Source organism: Brassica rapa, chromosome A08 (genome assembly GCF_000309985.2).
Source record: "Brassica rapa cultivar Chiifu-401-42 chromosome A08, CAAS_Brap_v3.01, whole genome shotgun sequence".
NCBI lineage: Eukaryota > Viridiplantae > Streptophyta > Magnoliopsida > Brassicales > Brassicaceae > Brassica > Brassica rapa.
The window spans coordinates 14,513,324-14,527,173 of record NC_024802.2 but is presented as its reverse complement, the minus strand read 5'-3'; the positions used below and the strand labels follow the sequence as shown (position 1 = coordinate 14,527,173).

General features: G+C 34.7%; 2 protein-coding genes across 2 annotated transcripts; both read right to left on the bottom strand.

The window, feature by feature from the left end:
* Positions 1–99: 99 nt before the first annotated feature.
* LOC103834690 (GDSL esterase/lipase At4g30140) lies at positions 100–2,690 on the bottom strand. Its single transcript, XM_009110756.3, has 5 exons — positions 2,193–2,690; positions 1,618–1,742; positions 1,324–1,548; positions 538–781; positions 100–457 (listed from the first exon to the last, which is right to left on the bottom strand). Exons 1-5 carry the CDS (start codon positions 2,443–2,445, stop codon positions 252–254), a joined length of 1,053 nt encoding a protein of 350 aa, XP_009109004.1. The 5' UTR covers positions 2,446–2,690; the 3' UTR covers positions 100–251.
* Positions 2,691–5,026: 2,336 nt separating this feature from the next.
* Positions 5,027–8,624, bottom strand: LOC103834689 (GDSL esterase/lipase At4g30140). Its single transcript, XM_009110755.3, has 5 exons — positions 7,378–8,624; positions 6,882–7,006; positions 6,581–6,805; positions 5,470–5,713; positions 5,027–5,388 (listed from the first exon to the last, which is right to left on the bottom strand). The coding sequence occupies exons 1-5, from the start codon at positions 7,628–7,630 to the stop codon at positions 5,183–5,185; spliced, it is 1,053 nt and encodes a 350-aa protein (XP_009109003.1). The 5' UTR covers positions 7,631–8,624; the 3' UTR covers positions 5,027–5,182.
* Between the last annotated feature and the right edge of the window lie 5,226 nt (positions 8,625–13,850).

The following is a 13,850-nucleotide window of genomic DNA, read 5'->3' as shown; positions in this document are numbered from 1 at the left end:
GACAAACTCCATTTCTTTGCTTCTATGATGAGTTCAATATTTTCTCTAAAGGTTAAGGAGGAATCATACTTAGGAAAAACAGAGAGGATGGAGCTTTGATGAAGCTGACAATAAGAAAATATTATTATTATTTGTTAACGGTTACAATCCTTTTATTCATTATTGAGTTGATATTGTCTGTATATTATATGGTATTTTCCATGACCAAACCAGTTTACAGTTTAAACTAGTAAAGGCATGTCCATTATTAACTAATTCAGAAGCTCTGCTATGCTGAATGGAGAAGTTATGTTTCCGTCAAACGCTCCGACAGCTATCACGGTATTAACCGTTTCCGTGGTATGCACGTTATCCCAGAATATGTATTTGGTTCGGTCAGGACAAACCGGTCCGTTCTGCGCACACAATTCTTCACCAGGATTAACGGTACAGCAACTCCTATCACCAACAGTAATCCCTAGAGCGTTCCACAAGAAAAAAACAAAATGAATCATTACAAGTTCTTGATTAAATGTTTGCTTTTGAGTATGTTATTACCAAGAGCGGCGAAGTCTTCAGCGTTTCCAGAGAAGAGGTCGACGTAAGTGAACATAACACTTGAAAATCTGTCGTTGAAGTCTGCGACTAGGCCTTCGAGTTTATTGTTGAAGAGCTCCACGGCTTGGTTCACTTCTTCTGCGCAGCCAACACCACCACCAAGGCTAGCAATAATACGTGGTGTACACCCAATCTTACCGATTCCAAACAAAGCCACTTTCCTAGCTCCTAGTAGGTACAGTTGCTAAACACACATATATAAACCATACCCTAATTTATATTTGGTAGAAATAAAAAAAAAAAGTATCACTAAAAGAAAATAGGGGATTCCATTAATATTTCCGATCAATTTTTTCGGTCGAAAATTTCCAAAAAGAAATTCAACGGTTTTTTGATAAACATAATGTCCGATATTTGCCAGAATTTTTTGGCGAAAACAAAGCTGGCAAATTTTATCAAAATATTTTTATTGAATATGGTCACCGAAATTGGGTTTCTAAGCAAATTTCAAGGCGCAGAAATATTAACTGTCTAATGTTTTTAGAAACCTATACAATTTTGATGATATGCACCTGTCAGAATATTTTGATTTTTAGTGTATATATATAGAAGGTTTAAGTGCATATTCGTGTGCAAATAGATTTTGGATTTAGTGGAAACATACCATTCAAAATTTAGGATACCTAGTTTTCCCAAAATTATAATTGCCATTATAGTATTTCTCCATATGTTTGAGATAACAGATGAATTAGGTTTATTTGTTTTCTCTCTCTAAAGAATACTTACTTTCAAATAAATATTGTAGAGACGTATGAGAGATTCAGCAAATTGTTCAGGATTATAACGGCGGCGAGCTGGGGTAGGAGGTTGCAAGAAGTAGTTGTTGAGGTAATCATTGCTTCCAATGTTGATTGTGTATAGGCATTGCCGTAGCTGACGCCGTGGCACCGCCGCGTTTATAATCGCCCTCTGGTGGTTGTTTATTTGCCTTCTCAAACTGATTCTTTCACCCTATATACGTATCAATATACTTAGATTATTTTCAGATGATAAATCGTAATACTATATAGTTTTTGCTACCAAATTTTGGCTGGTTTCTTCTCGGATCCCGCCGCCACCGGAAGCATAGTTGAGTCCGATGTTAGCTTGTCCCGGTGAAGCTCCAGCGAATGGAGGAATGGAATCATTGAAACCCGCTAGTTCAGCTATAACAAAAACATTCAAAATTAGACTAATTAGCTATACTGAAAATTATATATAAACAATAGTGATCACAATTGACATAAACCAATAGTCACCAATATTTTAAATTTGATAATGAATTATCATATTTTTCTTGCAAGTTATCAGAAGTAGTCTTTTCAATTTTATCATATCTTCACACACACGCATATATATCTATATATATAATTTTTTTCTGAAAATCTGGTTGAACCTGTTGGATTGGTCCAACCGGTCAGTAATAATAACTAATTGGTGTCCGATCTAGTTTTCATTGACTAAAATCAAGAAAATAACACATATACTATGTATTATGTATAACACGTTTTGAAAACTTAAATTACATAAGAGGTAAATATTAGACAACATGTAATAATCGAATAAAAAATTGGACTGAATTGAATTAAGCTAAAGAAAACCGGTTTAAAACTAACCGATAACGTCTGGAATGTTACGTCCGTTGCTAAACCGACCGGTTGGACCTTCGGAAAAATCTATACCATAAGGTAAATAGTTGACCTTTGCAGTGGTGTTTAAGACATTGTTGTTACCGTTGTCGAATTGAGAGTCTCCGAACACGAAGTAACACGGTGCTTGTTGTCCACAAGCCACTGGTGTGATCGCCGCGGCTACTGCAAACACGGTGGCCACAACAATCCACAATGCCTTGGACACTCCCTCGACCATGTTTTAAAGATCGAGTTATACGGAAAATGAGAAGAGAATGTTGAAGAAAAGGTTGGCTTATATATATGAAACAGATTTGCAAATTCTGATTAGTAGATAGATGCGATGCAAGTGCTTTGATAATTAGGAAACTGTAAGACTATTTATAAAGGATGAAACCATGAGTGAATTAAAAGGAGACTTCGAAAACTATATACATTGTTTTGCATGAATTAATACGTGTCTACTCTAATTCTCGTTTACTATATATTTATTAAGCACGATATATTTTCACTTATGCCAAAGAATACTTTGAGAAATTTATAATAATTTTTGAAAATTCATTTTCAAATTCAAAATAACTGTTGATATATAATAATCTTTTAGCATATACATGCAATTCTAAAATTCTAAAAGCTTACTGCATTAGTAATAATAATGTTTCAAGGTTAATATGTCATACAACTCAAATAAAATAAAAGTTCTTTTCTTAACTAAAAATGCTTAGATCATCTCAGATTTCTTAGTTGGGACTGCGAGATCTTTTCATAAATTATTTTATTTCATTGGTTGTTCTATTTCGATTTGGTTAACCAGACCACCTCAAGTTTGGATAATAGAGTAGCCTTTCGATGAAAAAAAAACTAACAATGCTTAGACAAAATCTCCCAAACTAAACACATGCACGACGAGTCCATGCAAAAAGTTAGGTCAAGGTATGCCAGATTTCCACCAAATGCAAATGAAACCTAACTATAAATACTTTGAATTGTAACTTCAAAACTATCAACTAAATTTGTTGTTTCTCTCCATCCACTAATAGCTTATCTTTCTTCCCCCAAATAGAGTTTAGATAACTAACTAAATACTTCTAATACTTGGACTATAACTCCATTTGTAAATGTTTTCATACTCTTTTAAAAATATAATAACAATAATAAAATTATATAGTATACCAACAAAAATGGTTACAGTTGCCGTATTCAGAAGGTATACTCCACATATTTTTATTAGACTATATGTAATTAATTTAATAGGGAATCCCTGAATAATACGGATCAGTAAGGTCAACTAATGCCTTGCATTTTGCGGTAAAATATAGAAAAACAAGTTGAATGTTTTGATAGAGTTGGCCATTTACGACTTAATACAAAATAATTAGCAACCATTAACCCTTTTTAGGGGTCAACTTGTAAGCATAAACTTCGATAGATGATTTTTCATATTAGTGATGCAACTAGTTATTTGTATTTGGAGATATATAAATCGGATGATAATAGATTAAAAGAACCATTAGTTGTAGAAAACCAATTATTAAAAACATATTATGTGTGAATGAATGTTCAAAATAGGATATGATAACAGTGTCAACTTTTAACACTCGACCATTCATAATCTGATGACCGGTGATAACTTATATATAATGATTTTAGTTAATTTTAGTAGTGTCCTTTAATATCGCAATACTTCTGAGTTATATTGACATTTTTAATATAATCAACATACCTATAATCATTTTTAATAAAACTTCGATATAATTCAGTTCAACCAATACATTATTGAAATTCGTAATTAAACTCTATCAAGTGTTGTGTTTCTTACAAAAAGTCTTACATTATTAATTGTCCTAATGTCCTACTTAATTAACTTCAGTTTTAGTCAACACATTTTTCTTATGTATAAATAGTTTCGTTTATATATATTGCATATGAGAAGATATGTTTGGCTCGAAGGAACCATATGTTAAAGGAGATGACTCTTCCTCAGTTGATAAAACAAGATTTATAGTCAGAGATCTATACACTCATCATCAGATGAAGTTTTTTTTATACATTCAATAGAGTCTATCTCGCAAAGGATAGAGTCTCTTCGCGACCAAGAACTGCTTCCACAGATTCTTGAGCTTCTTTAAGGGTATGCTGTGGCTTTGAAACGTCTCTCATTTACTAGTAAGTAACTGACAATGTCACACTGATTATAACGTTTTACAGACTAGCTATTTCTTCTATAAAGTTCACTACGTTTTGTTACTTTTATTATTTTTGGGCTTCCGGCCCAAAATATTTCAGGCCAGGCCTTCTCGACTTCTTTGCCTCTGGGATGGGTTCAATCTTTGCTCTACAGCTTAAAGAAGAACCATACTCAGGAACACCAGAGAGCAGAGCCGGTCCTAATTATTATGTGGCTAGAAGCCAATTAAAAAAATGTGGCTGATGTCCCTCGAACCCGCAACCTGAAACACTAACAACACTAGACAAACCGCTGAGCTACTAAGAACGTTATGTTCAGATGTGGCCGGTTAGAGTGATAATATTTGGTGGCCGGAAGCACCAGCTTCATTGGCTTCCCTCCAAGACCGGCTCTGCCAGAGAGCATGGAGCTTGTTGAAGCTGACAATGTGGAGAAGATGATGATGAATGTTGAGAAGTTGGCTGAGATTGCAGTTAAAGTAGTCTGGCAGGGAGTGTCTGCTGCAGTGAGCTCATTAGCTGAGTTTGCAATCACCTCAGCTGATGAACACTCGATGCTCGTTAACCATCCAGAGGACGTCACGTTAGAGAACAGCATGTAAAGTTCGATTACGTGAAATACAAGAAATAAGAACAATCAGATAGGTGAAAATATTATTATTATTGTTACTGGAAACTATTACAATCGTTTTATTCATTTTTCAGTTGATAGTATATGTATATTATATGGTTTCCATGACCAAACCAGTTTACAGCTTAAACTAGTAAAGTCATGTCCATATTATAAGCTAATTCACAAGCTGAGATATGCTGAAGGGAGAAGTTATGTCTCCGTTAAACGCTGCGATAGCTATCACTGTATTAATAATTTCCGTGGTATGCACGTTATCCCAAAATATGTATTTTGTTCGGTCAGGACAAACCGGTCCGTTCTGCGCACAAAGCTCTTCACCCGGGTTAACCGTACAGCAACTCCTATCACCAACAGTGATCCCTACAATATTCACAAAAATGAATCATTACAAGTTCTTGATTAAACAGTTTCATTTTTTTTGTTTTTCAAGTATGGTATTACCAAGAGCGGCGAAGTCTTCAGCATTTCCAGAGAAGAGGTCAACGTAAGTGAACTTAGCACTAGAGAGTTTGTTGTTGAAGTCTGTGACTAGGGCTTTAAGTTTATTGTTGAAGAGATCAACGGCTTGGTTCACTTCTTCTGCACAGCCAACACCACCACCAAGGGTAGCAACAATACGTGGTATACACCCAATCTTACCGATTCCGAACAAAGCCACCTTCCTCGCTCCTAGTAGGTACAATTGCTACAAGAAAAACACATATAAACCACACATTTTTCATATTTGGTAGAAACAAGAAGTATATCACTACAGAAAGATGGGATTTGGACATATCACATGTCAAAAAATTCAAACGATTTCTGTCAAAAAATTCAAACGATTTCCAATGGATTAGTAGTTTTTCCTTAATTTCTTTTATTTAAATAAGATCGTTTTATCCTTTTCAAAAGAAATTGACGTAATTTTGATGGAAATCTATTTATATTGGCATTGAATAGAGTCGTTGGAATTGTTTTTAATACAAATTTAAGGGAGTGTTAATTAACTAATGATTCTTTAAGGATACTTTTCTCAAATAGCATTTTTAAGTTTTTATCACAAAAATAGATTTTAATAAAGAAATGACCAAAATAGCCTTTTTATTTTGAAGATTTTAATTTTAATTTTTTATTTTTTAAAATTTAAAATCATATCCCTAAAACTCCACCCCTTAATTCTAAACCCTAAGTTTAGATTTGTTAATTCTAGAGTAAAAATATATAACTTATATTTTTACCTTTTAATAAAACTTATTTTGTTAATTTTCTTCATTGAGAGCTATATTTGTGAAAATAAACTAAAAATGAGATCTTAGAGAATTTTTTCTTTTTTTACACCGACGAATTTTTGACGATTTGTATCAACTGGAAATTTGTTTTTAGTGTATATATATCAGGTTTAAGTATATATTTATGTGAAAATAGATTTTAGATTTATTGAAATTGTACAATTCAATTTTATAATTTTATATTCCAAAATTAATTCTCATTAGAATATTTCTCCATATGTTTTAGACTTTTAGATAACATATGAATTAGGTTTGTTTGGTTTCTTTCTTAAAATAATACTTACTTTCAAATAAATATTGTAGAAGCGTATGAGAGATTCAGCAAACTCTTCAGGAGTATACTGACGACGAGCTGGGGTAGGAGGTTGCAAGAAGTAGTTGTTGAGGTAATCATTACTTCCGATGCTGATTGTATATAGACATCTCCGTAGCTGACTCGGTGGCACCACCGCGTTTATAATCGCCGACTGGTGGTTGTTTATTTGCTTTCTCAAACTGATTCTTTCACCCTATAAATATATACACATAAATTTAGTTAGGTTATTTTCGAATGATATAAAAGTATTATGTTCTTTAGGTTGTCACCAAATTTTGGCTGGTTTCTTCCCGGATTCCGCCGCCACCGGAAGCATAGTTGAGTCCGATGTTAGCTTGTGCTGGTGGTGCTCCGGCGAATGGTGGAATGGTATCATTGAAACCCGCTAGTTCAGCTATAACAAAAATATTCAGAACTTTTTATACTAAAACGTATATATAAACAATATATATATATATATAACTTTGAAACTCTGATTGAACTTGTCAGACCAGTGACGGAGTCACCCAATAATAATGAATAGGTGTTTGGTCTGGTTTTCAAAACATTGACTAAAATCAAGAAAGTGACGAGACACTACGGTAATAATAATCTAATCATATATTATGCATAAAACGTTTTGAAAACTTAATTTGTAAACTAGCAATTTTTTATAAAGAATCCCGCATGATCGGGTATATACATAACATGTACACAACATGTAATAATCGAATAAACAATTGGATTGAACTAAATTAAGATTAAGAAAACCGGTTAAAAACTAACCGATAACGTCTGGAATGATACGTCCGTTGCTAAACCGACCGGTTGGACCTTCGGGAAAATCTATACCATAAGGTAAATAGTTGACCTTTGCAATGGTATTTAACGCATTGTTGTTACCATTGTCGAAGACAGAGTCTCCGAACACGAAGTAACACGGCGTTTCTTCACCATGCGCCACTAGTGTGGCCGCCGCTGTTGCTGCAAACACGGTGGCCATAACAATCCACATTATCTTGGACACTCCCTCGACCATTTTTCAAAGATCGGGTTATACGAAAAAATGAGGAGAAATGTTGAAGAGAGATAAAAGTTTGGCTTATATATATGGAGGAGATTTGCAAATTCTGATGAGTAGATAGATGCAAGTGCTTCGACAGATAGGAGACTGTAAGACTATATAAAGGATGAAGCCATGAGTGAATTAAGGGGAGACTTCGAAAACTATATATTGTTTTGCATGAATTAAGAGATATTTTCTTTTTAATATTTGTCTACTTGAGGTGGACACGTTTGAAAATAGTTTACGTTTACTATCATTTTCTTAAGCACAAAATATTTTTCACCAAGGCGAATGACTACTTTGAGAAATTTATAATATTTTAAAAACAATTTATTTTCAAATTCAACATTATTGTTGATATATAAAAGCTTACTGTATTAGTAATAATACTATTTCAAAATTAATGTCATAAAACTCAAATAAATAAGGTTCTCTCTTTACTAAGAATGCTAGCTTAGACAAAATCTCCCAAACTAAAAAAAAAAAAAAAAAATCTCCCAAACTAAACAACACCATGCACGACGAGTCCATGCAAAAGTTTGGTCAACATATGCCAGATTTCCACCAAATGCAAATGAAACCTAACTAAAAATACTTTGAATTGTAACTTCAAAACTTATCCACTAAAGTTGTTCTTTCTCTCCATCCACTAATAATAGCTTATCTTTATTTCCCATAGAGAGTTTAGTAACTAACTAAATACTTCTATAGGACTACAACTTTACAATTCCATTTGATTACCGAAAAAAAAAACTTTACAACTCCATTTGTAAATGTTTTCATACTTTCTTTTAAGAATATAATATTATATATATAGTGAGTGGTGGATCTAAAATTTATTTGAATCCGCGGAGAAAAAATAAATAGATTAACAAAATATAGTATATAAACAGTGGTATCATTCAAAACTTAAAGAAATTACACTAAATATTTTCTTTTAAAATCATGGTGGGAAATTGGCCCTCCCTTAGTGCATGTAGCTCCCCACTGCATATAATATACCAACAAAAATGGTAACAATTGCCGTATTCAGAAAGTAAACTCCACATATTCATTGAAATTCATCACCGCTCCAACCTCTCTCTCTCCCCGTAAACGCTCCAACCTCTCTCTACCAGCGGCACAAGGGTTTGGCTTGCTTTTTCCGGCGGTCGCCGCCTCCGTCGCGGCCGCCGGGATCTCAGTTCTCTTCTCAGTGTTTCCCCTGTTGTCTCCGTCTTCTACGGCTGAGGGAGTGGCTGACTAGCGCTTCAGATCTGGTTTGCTCTGGTACAGATCTACGGTTCGCAACGGCTGAGGCGACTTGAGGACGGTCTCCTCCAGCGTTGTGGTCACCCAAACTCTGACGGAGTAAAGCCGGAAATTTTCCTTTGCGCTTTGTTAGATGCTTCGAGCGTAGAGGCGCGTGCGGCGTCGATAAGCTCCTCGTCGGTCATGTTCGTCCTCCAGCGGTGTCTGGGGGTGAGCTTCTCTGCGTGTCGAGTTGGAGGTCCGGGTTCGCCGGTTCCGGTAAATCTCGGTTTCTCTCTGGTCTGTTTGTTGTGTCGCCTTGTGTTCTCCTTGCTGGCAGCGCGTGGAGGTCTCCGGTGGTGGTGGTTCGGTTCGTCCCGCCGGGTCTTTGTGGCAGCGCGTTGGTGAGTTATCTCTGGTCTGCTTCGGCTACGTCCTTAGCCCCAGGAGCTCCTCACCCTTCAAATCAGAATGGTATCGGCGGTTGTGGCCTGCTCCGCCTCTTGCTCTTCTCAAATAATCCATCAGCTTGGGTTCGTCACTTGAGGGCGGTTAACGGCTCAGGTTTGGTTTGTGGTGTATCAGTTAGGCTCCGGGTTCTGAGCGTGGCTTCAGATTTGTTTCCTTCGGAGGGTTGTCCGTGTTCCGATCTGTCATCTCTATATGAGTTTACGGTTAGATGGGTGTATACGGTCCCAGTGGATTGCAATGGAGGCGGTAATCTTCGGCGCAAGATACTGAACGACGGCATCGTCGGTTTACGGCTTCTCCTCGTACCGCCGATGGTCTCTATTTTCTGGCTTGCTTTGGGTTCGGGTTCGGATTCTTCCCTCGGGTAAGCTCTGGGTACTTGATGGAAGCTGTAGGAGCCGTTGCAATCAGGGTTTGAGGGCGCCTTTCTCTCGGTAGCTCGCGGCAACCATCGGATTCACCATCTAGTACTTGCGGTTGATTGGTCTGGCATCGTCTCGTTGTTAACCTGCTTTCTCGCTTGAGTTAGTGCCACTTTCGGTTTGTTCCTTTGTTGGTGTATAGTTGTTGTTGTTTCTGATTTCCGCTACTTGTTATCTATGTATCGTCTGTCAAAAATTGAAAATGGTAATAATAATTTAATATTTTTACCAAAAAAAAAAAAACTCCACATATTTGTATTTTATATGCTAGTCCCGTGTCTAATGGGATCAATAAAGTCAACTAATGCCTTACATTTTCGGTAAACTAAAGTAAAACAAGTTGAATGTTATGATGGAGATTGCCATTTGCGACTTTTACAAAACAATTAGTAACCGTTAACCTTTTTTGGGGGTCAACTTTATAACCAGAAACTTCGATAGACGATTTTTTTTTGTTTCTTATTAATGATGCAACTAGCTAGTTATTTTTATGTAGAGATAAATCAGGTGGTATTAAATTAAAAGAACCATTAGTTGTACGACCCTTTTGTTCAAAACAAATTATGAGTGAATGCTTACAAATATAATATATGATATAGCAGTTGTCCATTTTTAACTCTCGACCATTCATAATCTGATGACCGATGGTAACATATAATGCTTTTAGTTTGAAGTTTTAGTAATGTCCATTGATTTCGCAATATGTCTGAGTTATATTAACATTTTTGATAAAATCAACATGATTATAATCAATCTAATAAAACTTAGATATAATTCAGTTCAACCAATACATTATTGTACTTTGTAAACTCTAACAAGTGTTATGTTTCTTACAAAAAGTCTTAAATTATTAATTGTACTAACATTTTACTTAAATAACTTCAGTGTTAACACATTTTTTTATGTTAACATACTTTACGTTATAGATTTATAATTGGTAATAAGATAAGTCTACCTTACATTAGTATATTCTATTCAAATCAATCATTATATTATATAGATCTTCAAATCGGTTATTTATATTTATATGAACTTTGTTGAATTTGTTATGTAAACTAGCTAGTTTAGTTATTTCAACTTCCTATAAAAAATCTAAATCATCGAAAAATTTAAGTTCGATTATTTGGTTTAGTTTTCTTAGATTATACCAATAATGTAATATCTTCACGACTTAACATTTACAAGACTGAGCTTCTTTTCATTGTTTTCTTTTTCATTTCTATTTAGGGATTGTTAGTTCTGAGTAACTCGGTATACATAATTTATTTGATAAACTATTATTATGTGTGAATGTTTGGAAAAATTATTTTTGTAGATTTATTATCTTGATTTGCTAAGCATGCATGCTAGTTAAAGGCTTGTAGCAAAATTATTCAGTGTAATTTGTTGAAGTAAGCTGAACTATAACTGAAATTAGAATTAGAAATGTAAATTAGAATTCTAAAATTGAAGCTACTTCCACACCAGAAAAGACCATGCTCAAGCAGAGGCGGATCCACGTTGGGTAAAGGGATGTCACCTGACACAGGTTAAATTTATATACCAGCAAGTTTGTATCAAGTAACGGAAAAATACATAGCTCAGTTAGTGTATTTACTCTCCTCTTGACAACCCTTTAACTTAGAAACTTGGGTTCAAACTTCTTTGTCAGGTTTTTTCTCTTTATTTCAGTTTTAATTTGGGCCAAGCCCAATTAGTGACACCCCTTAAAACCTATTATGGGTCCGCCACTGTGCTCAAGTTGCATCTTTCAAGATCAGACTCTATTAACTACAGTTTACTGCAAATATGGCTTGAGATGGTGTTTGTGTCCTGAAGTTATAGGATTACATCTAAATAAGTAGATAAGACTTTATTGATTTTGCAACTTTTGCAGGGAGATAGATGAAGCTTTAAGGTCTTGTGTGTTTGCTCTTATAGACTTTTACTCACCGAAGGATCTTTCATACGTCCATACAGTATTTGGTGGTAAATATCTTCTTCTTTTTTTGCTGTCCCATGTTTAAGAGCATGAAGGGTTGATTAAGTGGGTTGCTTAAGTTCATTTTGATTTTTTTTAAAAAAGTTCCCTTTTAATTGAAGAAACGTCGCTTAATTAGGAGAGGAAGATACGTCGCTTATGGGACACGCGTCATACATGGAAATCTCCTCCTCTCTCTATCTCTCATCTCTATCCCTCTCCCAACTTCGTGAAATCAGTCGGTTTTGATTCCAAAATCAGAAGGGAGACCTCAGCGTCAGCGAGTTCTTGCTCACCCGTGATAATCTCATCTCCAAGTGTCCTACCTGGTCATGGTTAGCTATAAAGTTTGAGTTTTTATTAATGAATGTGAATTCAAAGTATCGGTTTTTAGTTTTTGAGGGTTGTGAATTTTGCAGTTATACAATATGAGTTAGTTGTAAACTTGATCGCAGAGGAATACAGTGAATGAGTATCTCTAAGAACCCTAGCATTGGAACACAAAAATGTTGGTGTCTCTTAACTAAGTTATTGATTACTATTTAATACTAAAAAAAGTCATTAAAAGATTCTAATGGAGTTCTAGGGTTAATGATGCTCAAGGTTCTAATTATAGAATTGATTTTTGAAGTAAATTTGTTTTAGTCTCCTGGTCTTCATTTGTTCTTCTCCAGAAGCTAAGGTCCTTGTAGAAATTCTCTAGCAACTCTGCGAGAAGACTACAAGTTGAATTCAAGTACCATGGAAAATTATAGAAAAGTCATAAGTATTAGATTTTCTACCTCTAATGTTGTTAGAAACGCTAATGAGGTTTGCGCATTTATTGATAGTAATGGTATCTGGCAAGGGGAATATATTTTCTTCAATAATCGGTAATTATTAATTAAGATACGATTAAAACAAAACTATAAAAATATATTTTCATTCTCGTCTGCCACTATCCAACCACACCTTGCTAGAAAGTTGATTGTATATACTTATAGTTTGAACAATTAGAATAAAAATTGCCCAATGATTGTGAAGCTATATAGACCACCGTATCTCAGCCGTTCTGCGGCGGCTCCAACCACAAGCTTCAATACTGCTGGCGGGGATGCTGACATATTTTTGAGGTCGATTTAAGCGGCAATCGTTGTAATGAAAAAGACAAAGTCATTGTCTTTTTAGTCGAAGTTGTACTTTATTATGGCCGGCTTTTGATATTTATCAACCGTTATGATAAATTGAAACTTTAGTTTAATGTATACATTACCTGAAAACGATACCCATTAACATGACAAGAAAATCCGAATTTCTATGGACTTCGTAAAATTAGTCTTTGGACATAGAAAACATTTGAGATTCCCACGGTTATAAAAAATAAAATAAAATAAAATAAAAATAAAGTCAATTTCTCCCATGCTATAACCAAATGCATCTGTTGAAGGTTTAACAGACAATTTTTTTTGTAAAAGACGTATAATTTTCATAGGCGACGATTAGTATTTACTATAGAAATCATTTGAATTCACAAAATATATATATATATATATATATATATATATATATATATATATATATATATATATATATATATATATATATATATATATATATATCATAATATTTTTGTCATCCCAGAGTCATAAGCATGCTACAAATATTCACCAACGATTTTGATCCAAACATTCCGATAACTATTTGGTTTGTCTATGTGGGCATTTGATTCATGTTTTGTACTGGCTGGCCCCATATAATATGTGAATCATCTTTGGTTAATCTTATGACAACTTCTTTTTACGTCGAACGGGCATTTTGAGTACAAGACAATCTTTGGCGGGGGTTTTGTGTTTGATCTCGAGCCAGGATCGCACTCCTACGGCTCTGTTGGAATGAACCAGGTTTCATCTCTACTTCATGCAGAGTTCAATATCTTGCTTTGTGCAATGAAATACTCTCTGCAATTAGGGTATACTTCGATGTCGTTTGAATCGGATTGCCTACAGCTGGTTAAGCTGATACATGAAGAAGAAGATTGGCCAAGTTTGGCTTCAGAATGGAATGATTTCACCTTTCTGGTTTCTGAGTTTAATGTTTTTTCCATTTCTTTTATAAAGCGTATTCACAATGT

What these genes read in the sequence shown, in the direction of transcription:
- LOC103834690 (XM_009110756.3), bottom strand. Translation starts at nt 2,445, where the DNA reads ATGGTCGAGGGAGTGTCCAAGGCATTGTGGATTGTTGTGGCCACCGTG. An exon ending in TCTACAATATTTATTTGAAA is followed by an intron (nt 782 to 1,323) that starts GTAAGTATTCTT and finishes ATGTGTGTTTAG; the next exon opens with CAACTGTACCTACTAGGAGC. An exon ending in TGAAGACTTCGCCGCTCTTG is followed by an intron (nt 458 to 537) that starts GTAATAACATAC and finishes GGAACGCTCTAG; the next exon opens with GGATTACTGTTGGTGATAGG.
- LOC103834689 (XM_009110755.3), bottom strand. Translation starts at nt 7,630, where the DNA reads ATGGTCGAGGGAGTGTCCAAGATAATGTGGATTGTTATGGCCACCGTG. An exon ending in TATCATTCCAGACGTTATCG is followed by an intron (nt 7,007 to 7,377) that starts GTTAGTTTTTAA and finishes TTTTTGTTATAG; the next exon opens with CTGAACTAGCGGGTTTCAAT. An exon ending in TCTACAATATTTATTTGAAA is followed by an intron (nt 5,714 to 6,580) that starts GTAAGTATTATT and finishes TTTTTCTTGTAG; the next exon opens with CAATTGTACCTACTAGGAGC.